Source organism: Diceros bicornis, chromosome 10 (assembly GCF_020826845.1).
Source record: "Diceros bicornis minor isolate mBicDic1 chromosome 10, mDicBic1.mat.cur, whole genome shotgun sequence".
NCBI lineage: Eukaryota > Metazoa > Chordata > Mammalia > Perissodactyla > Rhinocerotidae > Diceros > Diceros bicornis.
In genome coordinates, this window is record NC_080749.1 from 81,895,793 (window position 1) to 81,914,905 (window position 19,113).

At 43.2% G+C, this 19,113-nt stretch overlaps 1 protein-coding gene across 1 annotated transcript in view; it reads left to right on the forward strand.

Annotated features, from left to right (window-relative positions):
- Positions 1–16,584: 16,584 nt before the first annotated feature.
- Positions 16,585–19,113, forward strand: part of PARD3B (par-3 family cell polarity regulator beta) — a 931,426-nt gene continuing 928,897 nt past the window's right edge. The window contains exon 1 of the mRNA XM_058549666.1: positions 16,585–16,802. Within this exon, the coding sequence (XP_058405649.1) occupies positions 16,683–16,802 (120 nt within the window). The 5' untranslated portion in view covers positions 16,585–16,682. The remainder of the gene's footprint in view (positions 16,803–19,113) is intronic.

Genomic DNA, 19,113 nt, shown 5'->3' on the forward strand with positions numbered 1-19,113 from the left:
CTGGTATTCACATAAATATGAGAGTGGAAATATGCAAAGGGTAAGCCAGCCAAGAAAGCATACTAATTCAAAGAAAAGAAAGGAGGTTGAGAGCCTGAGGGTCAAGGCCACAGCAAAGAGGAAATTTAATGGAAAGAAAGAGTGGGAAGGATGAAAAGTGTATGAATCATAGTCAGAGAGGAATCTCAGAAACGAAGAGCTTTGAGAGGGAGCAGTCTTAAATGACGTGAAGGTTTAGCGAAGGGATGAATGACTAGGTGTCTGAGGTCAAGTTAAGTTGAATTTTCTAACAATTAGGAAATTCAGAAATATTATGGGTGGCCAATGAATGTTGATGGGGAAGTAACTGGATCCTATCGTGTTAATTACACTGTTACAAGATCCTCTATTCTCTGGTCCCTCTAACTCTCTCTCACTCACCTTGCTAATCCTCAGATTGCTGTTGGGACCATGCTGATGGACTCCATTGGAAAATGTATAGTTTTTGAACTCCGTTGAGGCCCTAGTCATGCTTAGCAATCTTCAGGTGATCCAATTGGGCTCACACTGTTACTCACAATAGTAGCTCTTTCAAACTTGAGGCTACCTACTCTTCCTGCTGGCACCTTCATTCTGAATAGACAACCTTACCTCCAACCTCACAGAAAAAATTAGAAGCAATCAGGCAGGAACTTCCTTAAAATCCTCCCCTTTTATATTCAGACTTTCCCAGCACTTTATCTGTCCTTATCTGTCCATTGTTTGTGTAATCTGCCCTCTACCCAACTCTTCTTAAGAGCTAGCACCGCAAACTCATATCAACAATACCTGCTTTTCTACTGGATCTTTCACCAGGGTCTGTAAATATAGTGAATTCTTCTTCACCTTAAAACAAATATTTCCTTGCCTGTGACCACTTAAGCTGCCACTACATCTTTTTCTTTCTTTAATTCATTGAAACATGAAATTTTCATTGAAACATGCAACAAATATATATGACAACTAAAATTGGGTTTATGCATCTTCCGCTCAACTGAAACCCTACCTAAAAAGACCACCACTAACTTGTCAAGTTCAGCCTCATTTTCTGGTCCCTGTTGGAGTTTGTCACCACGCCTCTCCTCATTGGAATCCTCTCCTACTTTAGCCTTAGAGGCCCCTCCCTCTTGAACTTCTGGGACCTTTCTATGCAGTTGTTCAGTTTTCTTGGAGACTCCCCCCCCTCTTTCCCTTTAAATGTTGATTCTGTCTGTGATCCCTCTTCAATCTTTCTCTTTACTTTTTTATACACCCTCTCTCATGTGTTACATCAAATCTTGTGAACTCAACTATACCCATGATTTCAAAACCTCTCACCAGCCCCAGTATCCCCCCTGAGCCAATATTCCCACTTGCCTGCTGCACATTCCATCCATCTGTCCAGCAAGCACTTCAAACTCAACACATTCAGAGCAGAGCTCATTAATTACCCCTGTATCGGATCCTTCTCTTTTGTTTGTAAAATTCCTCCCAAGGAAGGAGGAGAGGGAAGAAGTTTGGGTAAAATGAACAAATTAAGAGAGTCTTCAGCACGAGGAGGGGAAAAGGTTTAGTAAAAATCATGGCCGACATTTTTTGCCTGTTTCTTACATGTCAGGCACTGTGTTAGGTAGTTTTCACAGACCACTTATTTGTTTGTTCTCTTTTGTGATTTCACAACAACCTTATGAGGTGGTGAGATAGGCAAAATAATGGCTCCATAAAGACGTCCATGTCCAAATCCCCAGAACCTGTGAACATGTTACCTTATGTGGTGAAGTGGACCTTTTGGATGTGATTAAGTTAAGGATCTTGAGATGAGAAGATGATCCTGGATTATCTGAGTGGGCACAGTGTAATCAGAGTGTCCTTATAAGCAGGAGGCAGAGGGTCAGAGTCAGAGAAGGGGATGGGAAGATGGAAGTAGAGATTGGAGTGATGCAGCCATGAGCCAAGGAATGCCGGCAGCCTCTAGAAGCTGCAAAAGCAAGGAAGAGATTTTCCCCTAGTTTCTCCAGATGGAACACAGCTCTACCAAATAGCTTGATTTTGACCCTGTAAGAGCCATGTCAGACTTCAGACCTTCTGATTGTAAAATAATAAATTTGGGTTGTTTTAAGCCATTAAGTTTGTGGTAATTTCTTATAGCATCGGGGGTATGTTATTAGCCCCATATACACGTGAGGAAACTGACACCCAAGGCACTGAAATAGCAGGTCTGAGGTCACACACCTAGTGAGTAGTAGAGCTGGATTCAAACTCAGGGAGTTTTGACCAGCCACCCCGTGCTCTTAACTGCAACGCTCAAGCCAAAGGGCTGTCTAAACCATGACCCACGTGGGCGGAGGTGCAAATGCAGACACCAAGACCTGAAGGAGAGCTGGGAGAACAGGGAAACGAAGCAGGGTACATGGTTCCAGAGTGGCCCTGGGATGTGTCTGTAACCAGCACTGTCACCCAGGCCTGACTTACATGCACACAATGCTTGCAGTTCTAGGGAGGGCTGGCTTTGTTTACAGGATCTGACCAGGGTGGACTTTTGTTTCTCTCTCAACTTAGAGCATCCCCACCAGCCAGTATGCAAGCTAGACACTGGATTCTCTTGCTCACCAATCTTAATGAGCACTTTCTTTGTGCTCCACAATGTACCAGGTCTGGGAGAACGAGATGAAACAGCATGTGCTCTTGTCTCCCCTCACTCCCTCCTCTATCATCAACATCTCTTCCTCTGCCTGCCCTGCCACAGTATTTATATCTCTGCTATTGTACAGTATTACCATTATTGCACGTGACTGTAGCAAACGGAGTTAAACGTTAGACTCACGATCTTAAGAAGCCAAGGTCTTGGGGAGCGGGCAGAGTGTAATTCGGCAACATGCATAAAGAGGCCTGAAATGTTTATGAAACATTACACACAGTAATTCCACTCCTAAGACTTTCTTCTATGAAAATAATCAGATTTATTTATGAGAGTAGTCATTTCATACATTTCATAGTAAAAAATTAGAAATAACCTAAATGTTAGCGTTAATGAAATGGGTATACAAATCTTAGTGAATCCAAGAGATGGAAACCTATGGAGCCACTAAAAAAATAATGTTTCCAAATAAAATTTAGTGACACAGGGAAATGTTCATGATATCTTGTTAAATATAAAAAGCAGAACCCACAACTATACAGATAGTATGTTAATAGTAGTTAGCTTTGGGTAACAGAATTATGGGTTACTCTTATTTTCTTACATATAGTTCTCTGTATTTTTAAATTTTTCTTCATGAACATTTATTACTTTTATAATCACAGTAAAGACAACCAATAAATGTTATTTAAAAAGAACCATAGAGGAGTATGTTGGTGCTGATTATTCTCTGTTTGCCTTCCTAGGTCCTTTGCCAGCCCTACTCCCTGCCCCCAGAGAAGCTCACCTCCATGAACTGCCTCACTAAGACTTCCTTCCCATGGTTTCAAGTGGGGTTTGGTCAAATAAGAGGCTCTGGCAAAAGAATGGAGAAGAGGAGAGAAGAGAACGTGGGCTATCTGTTCTGGCTATCTGGCGCATTTTGCGTCTCTGGAACCAGACACGCTGGGCAGTGGCTGTGTTACTTTTTCTCTGGCCACAGATCCCAGCGGGCAGCTCCTTCCCACAGCTGTGGCTCTCTCTAGCATCTGGTAGCCACCTTGTCCTCTCGCACCCTCAGGCCTCGGGCCAGAAGTCTTCTTGCTTGCGAATCTCTCAACACTATCCCTTGTTGTCTCCCTTCACCCTGCCCACATCTGCAAATTGTCCCTACATTAAACTCTTTTCAATTAACCCTATGAGCGCACCATCTGTCTCCTGCCAGGCCCCTGACTGGTAGGATGTTTAAGGTGAGTATACGACAGCTGCAGAATTGTAGAGAGGGCAGAATAAGCAAATGGCTGGTGTTCAAAGAACAGAGGTAGTTGCACAATGGCAGGATCGTTGTCTGGGAAAAGCAACGGAGAGCTGAGTCTGAGTTTGTTTGGACACTTTTTCAAGAAATTGATGATGTTACCTAAAAGTCAGGGTTCAGGTGAGGTAAATGGCGTTGTGGAAGATGTTGAGCTTACAGCATCCCAAATATAAGCTTTGATGGGAGTTTTGCGACTTCTCATAGGAGATTTGTAGAGAGTGGGCTGATGACTTCCAGTTCAGAGGAGCTCACATAGAAGATGTAGGGATGTGGAGGCACTTTCGTGGATGGAGGGCCACGGCCTTATAAACGTTGTTGCATGGATTTGTTTGGACCCAAAACCCAACAATGCAAAAGGTGTCTTATGGCCTCTCAGATGCTAGGTGACTTTGCTGTAGGAGTCACCCTTAGCCTCTGCTTCTTGCTCCTGCTCAAACTGGGTGCCTCCTGCCATCGTGACCAGACATCCAACCCTTATTCTTAGCCAGTGTCACTCTTACTTTCTGAAACAGACTCTGACATTCTGCCCTAGTTGTTGGCTTCCCTGCTCCCATCTCAGGGTTGGCAACCCTTAGAGACTCCTTCCTGCCTCTGGGCAGGTTAGGCCAGATGACAGACACACCTCTGCAAGTGGACTTCCTCAAAAGCTGGACTTCAACCTTGGAGCCTGAGCCCTTGAGCAAAGTGATTTGAGCAATAAAACCTGACACGTGTACAATGTAATTTTTCCAAGGACTTTCAGCTCTGTCGCATTTGAGTCTGGATTTTTTCTACCAGGATGAAGGGCAGGGGGCAAAGGCAAGTAAAGAGGCTGGGAACCTGCCACATAACCTGGTTGCCCCCACGGTGGAAATTACAGAGCAGTGTTTTCTTGGTCATAAAGTCCTAGGAATTTGCCCTAGGTAAGCAACTCCCATCCCCCCACATAACAGAAAGGTAGTATTGTCCAGAGGTGATTTCCAGGGATCCTATTTTCAGGTAGTCACCCAGAGGCTGGTTCTTAGCCTGTGTGTCTAGAAATGAAGCCTTTTCAGTGCTCCCACATGATGAAGTTTTGGGGAACTGACTCAAGTCAACTGAATTCACAAAAATTGAAGTAAAAATCAAAGAACACTGCCCTAACATCTTTGATCTCACGTCAATTTTCATAAGGATTCTAAAAGGTGGAAGGCTCTATTATTAATCTCCTTTACGACAAGGAAACTAAGGCACAGAAAAGCTGAGTGACTGAGGGCTTTCTTGTCTAGTGAAAGTCATGTGTATTGAGAGATCAAGCTACAGCAGAGAGACTTTGGAAAACTTGGTCCCTCAAGCAAGCTCAATGGATGAGGCCAAATCTAGAATAGGTAAAATGTCAAGAGGGTAAGTCCACAGTCCACACCACTGCACACCTTGAAGGTGCACCATTCGTGGTGAACACTCTCCACTCTTTCTACCCTACTCTCGGCTCCAAGAGTTTCGCTGGACCCCTTGTCTTCTGCCTTCCAGTAGATTTGACCAATGAAATGTACCTGTAGGAGATGAGCGACGATGAGGTTGGTGTATTTATCCCCCCACCTTCCCTCCTGCTATATCTCTAAATGTAGAAGAGGAGAATGAATTCATTGTTCACCTTAACTATAAGTTTAGGAGTGGCTCAAAAATTTGGTGGGGTGAGCAGACTTTTTTTGGAGGGTTCTTACAATCAGTACATTCAAGGCAAAACTGTGGAAGCTTTCATTGCACGTGACAAAATGGTTGTAACAAAACGAAGCTTGAGAGTTGAGTAAAGAAACCTGATTCTGTGGATCACCACTCAGTTCTTAAATTTGATGAAAATTATAGATTTAGAAATAAAATAAACAACTCTCTCATCAGCCATCTTTCATCACTTAAAACATCCTTTGAGTATTTCTCTAAGGCACACGTGAAACTGAGGAGTGGATCGAAAACACTTATCAGCCACCACGTGTCAAAAGTGACATGACCTCACAAGAGAAAGATTTATTGAAATTTACACCAACAGTAGTATGAAAATTTGCACTAATTCCCCTCTTGGCTGCGTTCTGCTGATCTCAGTCTTCTCTCAAAAAAATATAGCCTCCAGGACACCAGATGTATTATATCTCTTGTTTACCTCTGTGTCTTAGTCTGTTTGGGCTATTAGAATACCACTGACAGGGTGGCTTATAGGCAACAGAAATTTATTTCTCTCAGTTCTGGAGGTTGACGGTTCAAGATCAAGGTGCCAGCAGATTCGATGTCTGGTGAGAGCCTGTTTCCTGGTTCATAGGTGGCCATCTTCTCGCTGTGTCCTCACCTGGTGGAAGGGATGAGGAAGCTCTCTGGGCTTTCTTTTATAAGGGCCCTAGTCTTATTCATGAGGGCTCCACCCTCATGACCTAATCATCTCCCAAAGGCCCCATCTCCAAATACTATTCCACTGGGGATTAGGATTTCAACATAAGAATTTTGGGGGGACACAAACATTCAGTCCATAGCACACTGTATATCCTAAAACAGAATTTGACCTATAGTAGCCACTTGCTAAATATTTGCTGAACAAGTGAATGGATCTGTCTTCAGTGATTACTCTGGTCTAACTCATAAAGTTGTAAAGAATCTATCGTCATTTTATATGTATATTTAGATAATTGGCTTCATAAAATATTGTAAACCTAAGGCAGAGATGAGAAAGTGCCTGGATGAAGTTGAAAGACTAATTGGATTAGTGTTTCATCCTTTAGACAAAGAGATGGGGAAAAAACTTTTTTTTTCTGATGGGAAGTAATCTAAAACATATTTTTCATTAAAACAACATGGATGTACTATAGGATCTAATGCAAATATTACTTTTAGATGGAATTAAGACATCAGAGGTGTGTTTTTCTGGCAATGACTTCTTCTCAAGATGCTGGAAGTTCAGACAGACTCTTCTATGCCTTTAGGAGCCCTACTCAAGGCACTCAGGTAATAGAACTTTTGACCATTTTATCTATGCCAATGTGAGCCACCATTACTGAGTTATTATCAACTGAATATCTTTGGCTCAATGTTCTGCTAGTCTGCCTTTTGGGGTATTTTTTTTTTTTTTTAAATAACTGGAGGCATTTACAACACATTCTTTCATTTATTTATCCATCAATTTTATCTTGAAGTTGGTTGATCCATCATTACCTGAGCCCTCATTTACATGCAAATTCACTGTGTCTGTGAATTCTTGCAGAGCTCTTTTATTACTTTATATCTCAGGTTGGGTTATCTGGAGACCAGACTATGAGATGGAGATTCATATGTAGAAATTTATTGGGGAGGGTGCTCAAAATCAATTCTTGTATGGAAGTGAAGGAAGTAGGATTGTGCAGAGAAAGGAATTGCATGGGGATGCATTTTCCACAAAGGTCTACTGCAACTGGGATGACCATTCAGAGTTGACCAGTCTTAAGGCAAGGGATCGGGACCTTTACCCCCTGCCCCCGAACACATAGATCACTCAGTGGATGTGGGCATGGGGGCTGCCCACAGATGAGGCATGATTTCAGGCAGGGAGGCTCTGTTTCATTGAGAGAAATTCCTGGACGGCAGTTCAGCTGAGATCCTCAGCTGCTGATAATCCTAGCACCAGAAGAACGAGTGCTCAGTCCTGAGGTGGATCCTTGTGATGCATCACAGCATACGCTGTTACTATAGTAGGGTTCAACTGTTCTTCCGAGGAGTTCCTCCTAACACCTTGTTTCTCAAGAATGCAGTTTCCTTGCCTCTGGGCCTGTTGGCCATATTTGCAACCTTCAAATGCAGATATTTGGGATTTCAGAGGGAAACATCCGTCTCTCTACCCTGGAGTGTAGAAAAGTCACAGGCCTTAACTCTGTTCTTAGGCTGGATTTTTCCATTCCTGGTATCCTTACCTACTCCTGAAAACCAGTGTTCCACTTCCTTCCTTCAACAAAATTTATTCAAGTATCCATGGACTGCTAGGTTACTCCAGTTATAATCCAATTCATTGCTGCTAGGCCCTGGGTTCATACTGGCAATGATACATTTAAAAAACCTTGGATCTGTGACTTATTGTTCATGAACTTATTTTTTCTTGAATTTATAAATATTTGTGTTCTTTGCTAGAGATAGTTGTTTTTGGTTTAAGGATTGGCCTCACTCAGAATAATATAATGAACCAACAATTGGGTAGAAAGTGGTTGTTATTGCAACGATGCCTGCAGATTGGTATTAGGTGGTCAGTGGAGAGCTGAGGCAGCTCCAGATATGCTTTCTACTTTGGTATGGACTGCTGGGGTCTCAAGAATTGAATTGGCCTTTCGATTCTCTCACTAACATGTAGCCCATCCTCTCTCTTCACCAGCCTGTGTACTAGAAGGAGCCAGTTTGATCAGCTTAGCTCATCACCAATTACTTTATCAGGCATAGCTCTTAATACCAGGTTATGTCATCGGTCATCAGTTAGCCTATGGATGGCTGTCTTTGAATCAGGGGCCAGTCTTGATCTAATCCGTCACTATCTTAGTCCTTCAAAGAGCCTGGCACTGCTGTTTGGAGTAGGGGGCTGCACCAAGGGAATCTGCAGCTGGAAAAAGCTCATTGGGTTTGGTAGAGGTCATGACCAACAGATATTACTCATCACTTATACCACCATTTGGGGGTATCAAGTACCAAAAGTTTACCATGCACTTGGCAAACTGACAGCTCTTTTTATTTGCTGTGAAGTTGTCCCTTTCAAGTCTTATGAGATACGTTGAAGTCCACATACAACTTATTTATATTCTTTATGGTATTTGTATTATAACTATATAAAAAGGAGTTTGAAGACAATTATAAAAAGTTGAAACAAACATGTACTAACAAGAGTGCACACTCTTGAAGGAAAAATACTAATTAAATCAAGTTTTTTCTGATAAAATTATACTTATTCATGTACACATGTGGTAAAGTATTAATGGCTTTCTGAAATAGTTTTATAAAGAAATCACAACTTTAAACTCAGATAGTCTTCAAAGCTTCCATCCTGAATCTATGGATTAGTGTCTAAAATTATAGCAAATAAAATAAATGAAGTATTATCAGATAGCATTGTAGGTAGACATCGTCAGCACTCAATATTCATAGGATTTTTGGATTTGCTGTTATAGTCCTGTGTAATCATAGCTAAACAAAACTATTAATTTGAGTTTGATGACTAAGCAGGAGTAGAAATTTTTTTATTTCTTAAACGATGGAAACAGTTATTTTGGCAATCAAGGAAAAGCTTATATTTCACTAAGATGTAGAAGTACTTTCTCTTGAGAAAACATGAATTTAGTCCAGGCTGGGAAAAAACTTATTTTCATAAATATACCAAATTGAATTGAAAATATTATTAGTGCTTTTCCTTAATCTAAAATGTTAGTGAGAATTAAAATCTCTATTTATGAATGACTGCAGAAGCCCACCAGGAAAGACATTCCAGGGCAGTCATTATGTTTGCTCCCAAATACATCCCTGCCCTTCTCCTTGCTAACAGGCTTTCAGCTGGCTCAGCGGGTGAGACTCCGGGGGAAGCATGGAGGGCTGGAGAAAGGAATCCGGAGGGTATGGGAGTCTCCCTCTCTCTTCTTCTCCTCTGGTTGTACTTTCATGACTGCAACTCCTTATAGCTCCAGTCTCTTCTGGGCAGCCCCTCGCTCTGTGTTCCCAGGTTCTGCCAGGCAGCCGCTGCTATGGTTGCAGCTTCTGCCAGGCTGCCCAGCCTCTGGGGTCTGCTAACACCTGCTCCTGCCTGCACCTAGCCAGTCCTAGAGAGAGAAGCTGCTTCCCGCGGTGGCTAAGCTCTGAGTCGCCTGCCCATTTCCTGTTTGGCTTTTCAGCTCCTCCATCGACAGTGATTGATTTCTTGTATTCAGTTCCCTCTGTGTAAGACAAGGTGTGTGTTCAGTTTGCCTGAATGGACCCTGAGTCATATGCGTGGAGGAGTAGAACAGTACGACTGGACATTAAGCAACCGTATAGTCCACTGCTTTGGATAAACACATGTACAGGTAGGGATATTCCACTCCTATATACATATACAACGTTTCATTTAAATTTAGCTTCATGTGATTTACTCCAACATCCTTCTTTTGGATCCTCCTCAACTTTCAGCCACTTTCTACTCTAATTATACACAAAGATGTCAGATTAATGACTATCAAATGCTATTTTATGCATATCATTCTCTTGCTGAAGTACCTACAGGATACTTCTTTGGTGAAACAGATCCAGACTCCTTAGTCTAGTTCTCCTAGATCTCCCTCAATCATTTCCCTCTGTCATTTCCTTCTTCCCATATCTTTATAACCTTACATCCTATGTTACACTCCAATGAAGCCTGTCTGTTCCAGTCAAACTATCTTGCTTTCCATTGTTAACATTCAATTTCCTGTCCTCTGCCATTGTGTCTTCACTGGGGCTGCAGCACCCTTTCTTATCACATCTTCGACCTTGCTAATACCTTATATAGAATAATAATAAGAACTTGTAATTAAAGCATCATCATACGCAGGTGTAACTCCTCTGGATCTCTCTCTTCTTAAATACTGGCATTCTCCAAGATTCTAGTCTAAGCCCTGTTGCCTTTCATTCTAAACTCCTTTTGTGGACGATCTCTTCCATTCTGATGAGTTCAAGTTCGAACTATGACCCTAAATCTAAATATCTAGTCTCCAGACTCTCCTGAGCTTCAAACCTTTTATTGCCAGCTAACTAAACACTTCTACCTGGTTGCCTTGCAGGCACATCAAAGTCCAAATGTCCCAAACTGAACTTTCTCTTCCTTCCCCACCAGCCCCAGCCTGCCCTTTCCAAGAGTCTCTAGCTTTAATTAATAATGTCACCTCTTAACTAGGAACCTGAGTCTTTCCTGACTCCTCCTAAGAGCTTGCCATCTAAAATTTGTCACAGATCCTGAAAGATCTCTCGGATCTGCCCTTCGTCATCATTTACACTGCCTTGGGCTTTTAGGAGGCCGCCGCTGCAGGCAATCTCTTCACCCTCATTCCCCGCCTCTGTCTCCTGCCTCATTAGTGCTCCTACCAAACTGGCTTTCTCTAATTCCTGAAACACACCAGTCTTGGTCTTGTCTCAGGAATATTTGTATTTACTGTACCTTTTTCTCTTCACAAGTTATTTTTTTCTCTCGTTCATCCAATCTAATATGTTCTCTCTTACCCTGCTGTTCCCTATCACAGATCCTACTGTTTTTACCCTTCAGTACACCTTATCACAATCTGCAAATATTTAGTCCATTTGCTTAGTCATTCAGCATCTGTCTTCCTCACCAGAGTCCAAGCTTTGTGATCACTTTGTGCTCAGCAGAGCACAGGTGTTGAATAAATACTGTTGCATAAAGAAATGAATGATGGAATGAATGAACTAGGCAGAGGCATTGTCTGTCTCCCAGGTCCTCTGCGTTCCACCAAGCACAAATCTGATCATATCGCTGTCCTGCTTAAAATCCTTTGCTGGTTTTCTATTTTCTGTATTGGTCCTTTCAACTCTCAGTATATCTCTTTGAGATTTACAATTATGGTGAGAACAAGGGTTTAGAATCTTAAGTTTAAATGGAAACTGCAGGACTAGATAGGAGAATGAGCTCCTTACCGTCACCTCTTTGCCCCATGAAAGTTCACAGCCTTGAGCCAATATTTGTCAAATTTCCACTGTTTTAAATTCCATTACCAGGCAGACAAGGAAGTGAAGAAAGCACTGGACTATGACCCGGAGGACCTTGGTCCTGATTTTGGCTGGTCACCTGATCTTTCCAGGCCTTAGTTTCCTCATCTATAGAACAAGGAGATTGTACAAATAATCTCCAAGGCTCCTTTCACTCTGTAATTCTTGATTCTCAGGTATTAGACTATGTTCCAGGATTATTTCTTTGAGCATCAAATTAAATAATATGTAGATTGTGGAATATAACACAAATCTTATTATTTTTGCTATGAGTGTCGCACCCTCATTTCAGAGCCAGTTACAGTTGGGCTTCAGAAGTGTTGATGACAGTGCTGATGTGTAGCTTCCAAGTATCATTTGATTTGTTTCTTTTTGGAAGTAGTTTCAGGCCCAGTAAAAATGAGTGGCAGAAATGCTAGTAAATTGAATAAAAGGTGGAGGAGGGCAATACAGTTTGCCTACCATATTCTGGGTGCTTTACAGATGTTATACCTTGAAGTAGGATTATCATCCCATTTGACAAAGGAACACCGGGGAGCTCGCCTAAGATCACATAGCTGGTGAGTTCAGAGTATGTGGGAACAAGGGATATCAGGCTCCACTTTACTAGTTCTGCTCACAATCCTTTAATAACTGAAGCATCTGTTGCCAAATCTCAGCTCTCTCTCTACCTCCTGTCAATTACATGAACACCAACTCACTTCTACAAGTAAGAGACATAAATGAACAGCAGAAAGAGGCCTTCGGAAAAGTCAGTAGAATTGGAAAGAGAAATCTGGATTGCAACCTCCCCTCAGTTCAGGAGCTATCCTGGCATAACGTAGCTTGTTGGAGAGCATCCTGATCAGTGCTGTTGACCCTGCTTAACAGTCTGTCACTGAAGCCTAGTGGTGAGAGACCTGGTCCCACTCTGAGGAGGACCTATGCCCAGTGGTCAACATTCATGGGCCCTAATATGCTTCAGAGAAGGAGACCACACAATGAGGACAAACATCTAACTCATGATCAACTCTTGATGCAATATCGTTGGGACAGTTTCCTTGCTTTTGGTTGGTTTGTTTATTTTAATTTGTTTCTTAAAGAGACACTCATTTCATGATTCAGGTCCTTTCTAAGAAAACATAAATCAAGGTTGGACATTAATATCCAGAGAGTGGAATTCAGCATAAGGAAGGGTGGTCTAGCTGTATCATTGTGGAGACTTGTGACTTTATAGAACAGGCATAAATAAGACCTTTCAAAAAAGCTGACAGCCCACAATACTCCCTTCAGGGTAGAAAGCATTATTATGTATGCTTTAGGGATTGCTACGGAAACAATCAACAAAGACACAGTCAACAAATGAATGCCATCAGGCATTTAGAGACAAACATCTCTTAAGAAAAACCCATTCTTGCCAAGTTAAACAATAACCCAAACCCTTTGCTTTTAAATATGAAGGAAAGAATGAAAAATCAAACCCATTTTTCTCTTTCTTCTCTTATTATATCACTCTGGCACCTGCTTTCATAAGGAAACTAAGAACATAATCTATTGTACTAATTGCTCCAAGGGCCTTAGAAAGAAGATTATCTCCAATTCAATTAATTTTTTTTGTGATAAATAGTGCTTGTTATAAATAATTCCTTGAAAGGTGAAAGTATTTTCTATTTTAATCATGCAAAATATCAGAATGGATGACTGATCAACTATATATTAAAAATTATCATTCTTTATTTAATATACAGCTACTGGTACCTGACATTTTAGTTATACTTCCCATAAGGCAGAGCAGTTTAATAATATTGGTCAGTATTATTTTCTCCGCATAACACATTTTCACAGGCTACTCCCAAACTTGCTAAGCTGTGGGATAACAAATGGGAAAAAAACATACCACAGGCAACATTTACCCATCCAACAGACAAAACAAGAAAGTGGAACCCAGGCCTAGAATCCTCTAGTGTTACTCAATCAAGGCAAATTTTTATCATCTTCTGCCCAGGAGGTCCCATGGGGCAGGAAATATTGATTTAGGAATTTGCTGGGCATGACTGTCTGTGTGTTGCAACTGTGTTCTTTTATACCGCTTCTTAATATATGATACATTGTTTCTATGTATGCTAAGGCTGAATAACAAATTAAATCTGGCTATTCAATAAACATGAAATGAAAACGCTGAACTCTTTTTATAATTACTAATTTGAGGTCATTCAAGTTCACTCCACGGTGTGCAGGATTGTACAATGCATTGTTCATATCTGGGCCCAGCGTCATCTCTGCCTTCGTCTCACAACCGCACAACCTCTGCCGCATCCCACAAGACCTGATGCCAGTCTTCCTGTGAGTGGGATTTGGAGAGCCCGGTGTTCTTCGTTGTTCGCCTGGGGCTTCTCAAAGCCCCGGCACTGGTTGGGGCCATGGGTATCAGGGAGGAGCTAAAGCTGGGCCGAGAGGAAGTCTGTGGTGTGAAGAAGAGCAGGAGCCATGTATTATCTGAGCAGAAAGAAGCAGTCTGGAGCAAGTGTGAAGGAAATAAAAAAGGCCATGAAGCATAAAGAAAGGCACATGCAGAGTTATTTCATCAGCTGAAAATGTTTGCTCTGTCCCATTCTACATGTCCATCTGATAGCCAGTATTAAAGCGAAGGAGCACATATTAATGCACAGCATTAAGCATTTATTTGTTCGTTTGCTCTACTCATTTGGTGCTTCCCACGTCAGATCAGCAAAGCAGTTACTATGAGGACTCTGGAGTCAGACTGCCTGGGTTCTAATCCAGACTCTGCTACCTTCTAAGAATGTGATCATAACCTCCCTTGGCCTCAGGTTTCTCATCTCTAAAAGGAGGACAACAAAAGTATCTCTTTTCTTGTAAGATTATTGCAAAGGAAGATAAGATATAGATACATAATAAATGAGGCATATGGATACATGTATGTATGTACATATGTAATTATCACATATCTATCTTTACGTCTACCTATCTATCTTCACCTAGAACAGTGCCTGGCGTACATCTAAATCAATGACGTTCAGTAGAATGATCAAACTCACTTGTTTTGTAGTTTCTATTCAACATCTCACATCTGTAGGCCTTGTCTTCTCACCCTCTATAAGCCCCTTGAGGGTTGGGAAGCAATCTTATATTTTGTGGTGGCTAATTGTTTTTGTTGTCCCATCAGTTGTGGGTTCACCCCTCCTCTGTTCTCAGTCCATATGACTTAGCGGCAGGTGAACCAGGTCCAAACAGTTTCATTCATCTGGCCAGAGGGAGGGTATGTGACTGGAGCCTGGACATGCAAGCCCTCATCAGAAGAAGGCGTATTGATGCCTGACAGGCTGGCTTGAAGGCTGTGGAAACGGAGCACTTGGAGCGGCCATCTTTGCCTCCTTTGGGGAGATCTTGCTTGAGACTGGAGACATCATTGAGGGACACAGAGCCAACAGATGGAGAGAGATGGCCCCTGAGGACATCGCTTGAGTTTCTGGATTCAATTTCGCCTCAAAGGAATGCTCTTTGGGTCTTCTGATTTTATGAGGAAATAGTTTGTCTTTGGTTTATTTAAATTAGTTTGTATTAGATTTGCAACCAAATTATACTAATATACATTTTCTTCAAGTCAACTTGGTCTACAAGATCCTCTTTGATGCTATTGATCTTATATAAGGCCCTATACCACATAGGAGACAACCAATATACATTTATTGCATGTATGAATGAGTGAAAAATTGTAAAAACTCTCAAAACCAATGAGTCCATTATTTTAATCTCCTGTGCATTATCGTACTATCCTAGGCAATTCAAGTTAAGTGTATCTTGACATAGGAACAAATCCTTTTGTAGAGAAACACATGATGTAGCTCTGAGGATCTTGTTGGATGAACTGGATTGCTAAGAAAACTGCTTGGGGAGACCAGAGATTTAATGTCAGAAGACGTGAATTCCATTCAACATAGCGAATTCCATGGTCAGCTCAGTGTCTTAAACTCCCTGAGCACCATTCTTCATGCACAAATTGGGAAAAATAATACTTGCCTTCCAGGGTTGTTGTTAGGCTAAAGGAGCTGGTTGATGTGACAGCTAAGAATGATACACATGTTATTTGTTGAACTTTTTTCCAGACACGCTGATTTCAATTGGTGATGGATACACACCTGCCACATCATGAGCCTAAATGCGTTTAAAATGGTTTTTCTAGTCAAAGGCACAACAGGAGGCACATTTCAGAAGGACCTTTGTAAACATACGCCATCATATCTGCGTCTGGGATGGGACCTTTGGCGGAACAGTGTCCTCGACTGTAAAAGGAATGGCCCCACTGCCACGTTATCCCCAAGCTTCCCCTCGGCGTTGCCATCTCAGGGCTCCCGAGGGCAGATGTGATGCTGTGCTTAAGACGAAGTTCCTGATAGGCCTTTTGGCCACCCCTGGCTCAGTACCTGTGAGCCGGCACTCCTTGGGGGGTTTCTGGTGGGCGTGGCGAGAAGCACCTGCTTTGGGCTCTCCTGAAGCTTGCTCCAATCCCCTCGTTTTAAGGTCTGCAGTCTCCCAGCTATTCCCCCAACCGTGCTTTGCGAGATCCGGTTTCCGCCCCCGGTGGGTAGCTCTCAGGCCCCGCTACAGTTCCCCGAGCTCCCCGTGCGTGCGGGAGGCACGGAGCCGGGGAGAGCCCCGCGCCGCGGCCCCTTTAAGAGCCGGCCCAGGCCGCGGGCCGGAGCGCGGAGCGCAGGGCGCGGGCGGGCGGAGCTGGAGCCGGCGCAAAAGTTTCCTCCCAACTCCGGCCCCGCCGCCGCCGCCGCCCACTCCCGCCCGGGCCCGGGGCCGCCGCCGCCAGGGCAGAGCGGGGCCGGGGCCAGGCCGGCCGGGCCGCAGTTCCGCTCGGGCGCGCGCGGAGAGCCGCCTCGGCCGGGCCCGAGCAGGCGCCGCCGCCAGCCGGGGGGGCCCTTCCCGCCGCCGCCCCTCCGGTCCGCGCGCCGGCCCGGGGCGAGGGCGCCGCGGGGGAGGCCGGGTCTCCAGGCCCCCCGCGCCCGGCAGCCGCCCCCGGGGGCCAGGCACCTGTTCGGCCGGCCTGGCGTGGTCGCCGGGGCCAGGATGAAGGTGACCGTGTGCTTCGGCAGGACGGGCATCGTGGTGCCCTGCAAGGAGGGCCAGCTGCGCGTCCGGGAGCTCACGCAGCAGGCGCTGCAGCGCTACCTGAGGACCCGGGAGAAGGTGGGCGCGGGCGCGGGCGGGCAGGCGGGGGCGCAGGGGCCAGGCACCTGCCAGGTGCCCAGGACCGGGCGGCGACGCAGAGCACCCGGCGACTGGGTTGCTCACCCCCCGTGGCCACAACTTTCGTGCGTTGCTAGTCTAAGTGACCTGGGTGTCGCTGGGCGTCTGTGGGCCTTGCCTCTCAGAGGGTGGTGGGAGGAACCGCAGCCTCGAAATCCCTCGGGGACTCGTTAGAAATGCACAGTCTGGGGCCCTGAACCAAGCCCCCTGCCTCAGTGGCTTTCCAACAAGCTCCCGGGTGGTTGGAATGACCGCTGAAGCGGGAGAAGCACTGCTGTAGGAGTTGGAGGGAACGCTTCTCCAGGGCACGCCTGAAGCTGCTGCTCACCTGGGGTGTGAGTTTTGACCCGCCGAGGCCCGCCCCACTTCTGCTCTTTGAGTTAGAAAGTTGACTGGTGCAAGTAAGTTACAGCCCATGGGCCCTTGGAATTTCTGCCTCGTGAGCCGTGCTCCCTAAGTGGCTGGGCAGGAACTCAAGTGGAAGGATGCTGTTTGCTTACACCAACCGGTCTGCGTTCTGAGTACTTTTAGTTTAAGCCCACACATTCTATGAGCATTTACTACATGTGTGGGCTGCGTCAGGTCCTGGGTGACATACGACAAAGGGTGTCTCCAGCTCTGTCCCTGAAGTCAGAAACAAGTAAAAATTAAGTGACTCTTGTTTTTAAGTGTCCAGTGCGTGTTCAGAAGACCTAGGGGGACAGTAGAACTCATCTCAGGTGTTTGGGTAACATGCTGAGCCTCTGTCTTCTTCAGTAGAATCTATAAATGAAGGCATTGAAGAGCACTTTTTTATTGTTTGGATACTCAGGTGGAACATCTTGTATGTCCCAAATACTCCTCAAACAGAACGAGTCATAAACTCTTGCTTTAGATGCCAATGGTTCTCTTAATATTTGTTCTCATGCTGTGGGAATTGTAGAAATAGTGTGTTGGCCAATTTGGTGATGGAAAGATGTAATTTGTAATTTCTTTTAATGTCTTATAGGTTATCCAAGGAATAAAAGTAATTTTGTTTCTTCCAAATATATAGTTGAGACATTTAAGAAAATCTCTGCACCGTCTGTGCCTCTGCTAGGAATTATTATATGGAAAAACATTCTACTCTGGGTAAATACACATGTATGTTGCCTTGAACAGTCAAGATTTGGGAAAGAGTGTAGTGATAGGTCTGTTAATATACTAACGATGATCCCCGAAGCTGAACTCTTTACTGACAGGATTTAGGTAGAGGAGGGAAGATAATCAAAGTGGCCTATAAAACTATGAGTATCTACCCCAATGTTTTTTCCATTGTTACAATAGTGTGTGCTCTTTATATTGTGTAATTCAGTTAAAAACTGAGATTTACACAAGTAACCAATTGTCCTTGAAATCATGTTTCACTAACTTCTGAAAGTAAGCTAAGGTTAATAGTAACAACATTATTCTAGACAAATTATTAAATTAGATCTCATTGAAGGATTGTCTCACAGAAAGGATCAACTTATTTTTATTTTTGTCATTATTAAAAATAATTTATGCCCTAAAATCTCATATATTTGGAAGTTTAGTATGTGGAGCTGTCCATGTAATAGAAGTAAGCTACAAGCTTATACATAACATACAGGGAACTAACTAGGAAATATTTAATGCATTGTAATTTGATCTTAAAAGGTGTTAAAAAGCTATTGATATTCTGGACTGAAAGCCTAATTTATAATATCACAGATCCCATAATGTAATTGTATTGATCAGTTTACCATTATTACCAGACATTACATTTTTCTGTGTTTACATTTATATATTAGCGAATGTGACATTTAAAGGTCACCTGCAGCTTATAAATCCTCCCTCCCTTCTTTGGCTTTTAAAATCTCAATTTGATAAGTGGCAAGTGATATTTTTTCCCTCCCAAAGTATTCCTCTCCCATAGTTTCATTGTAAATAGTATTGTAATCATAACAAGGCTTAACTAATATTAAATGGTATTCCTAATGGAAGTAAAATGTCAAGAAATACTCTGACAAATTCCATGCTTTTATCTATTGAATTCAGAAAATAATGGGAAAAGACCAGAAATGTCAAAATTCAATTTGAAAAATAATTTGTCATAAATTCACTTTCTTTAAATGAGTGAAAGAGATTTAAAAGGCTTGTTTGCTTGGACAGCAAGGTTTTAAGCCCTGCACTGAATGATAACATAACTACCGTGAATGGTGCTTACTGGGTGCAGGCACTGTTCGAGGAGCTTTACGTATATTAAATGACT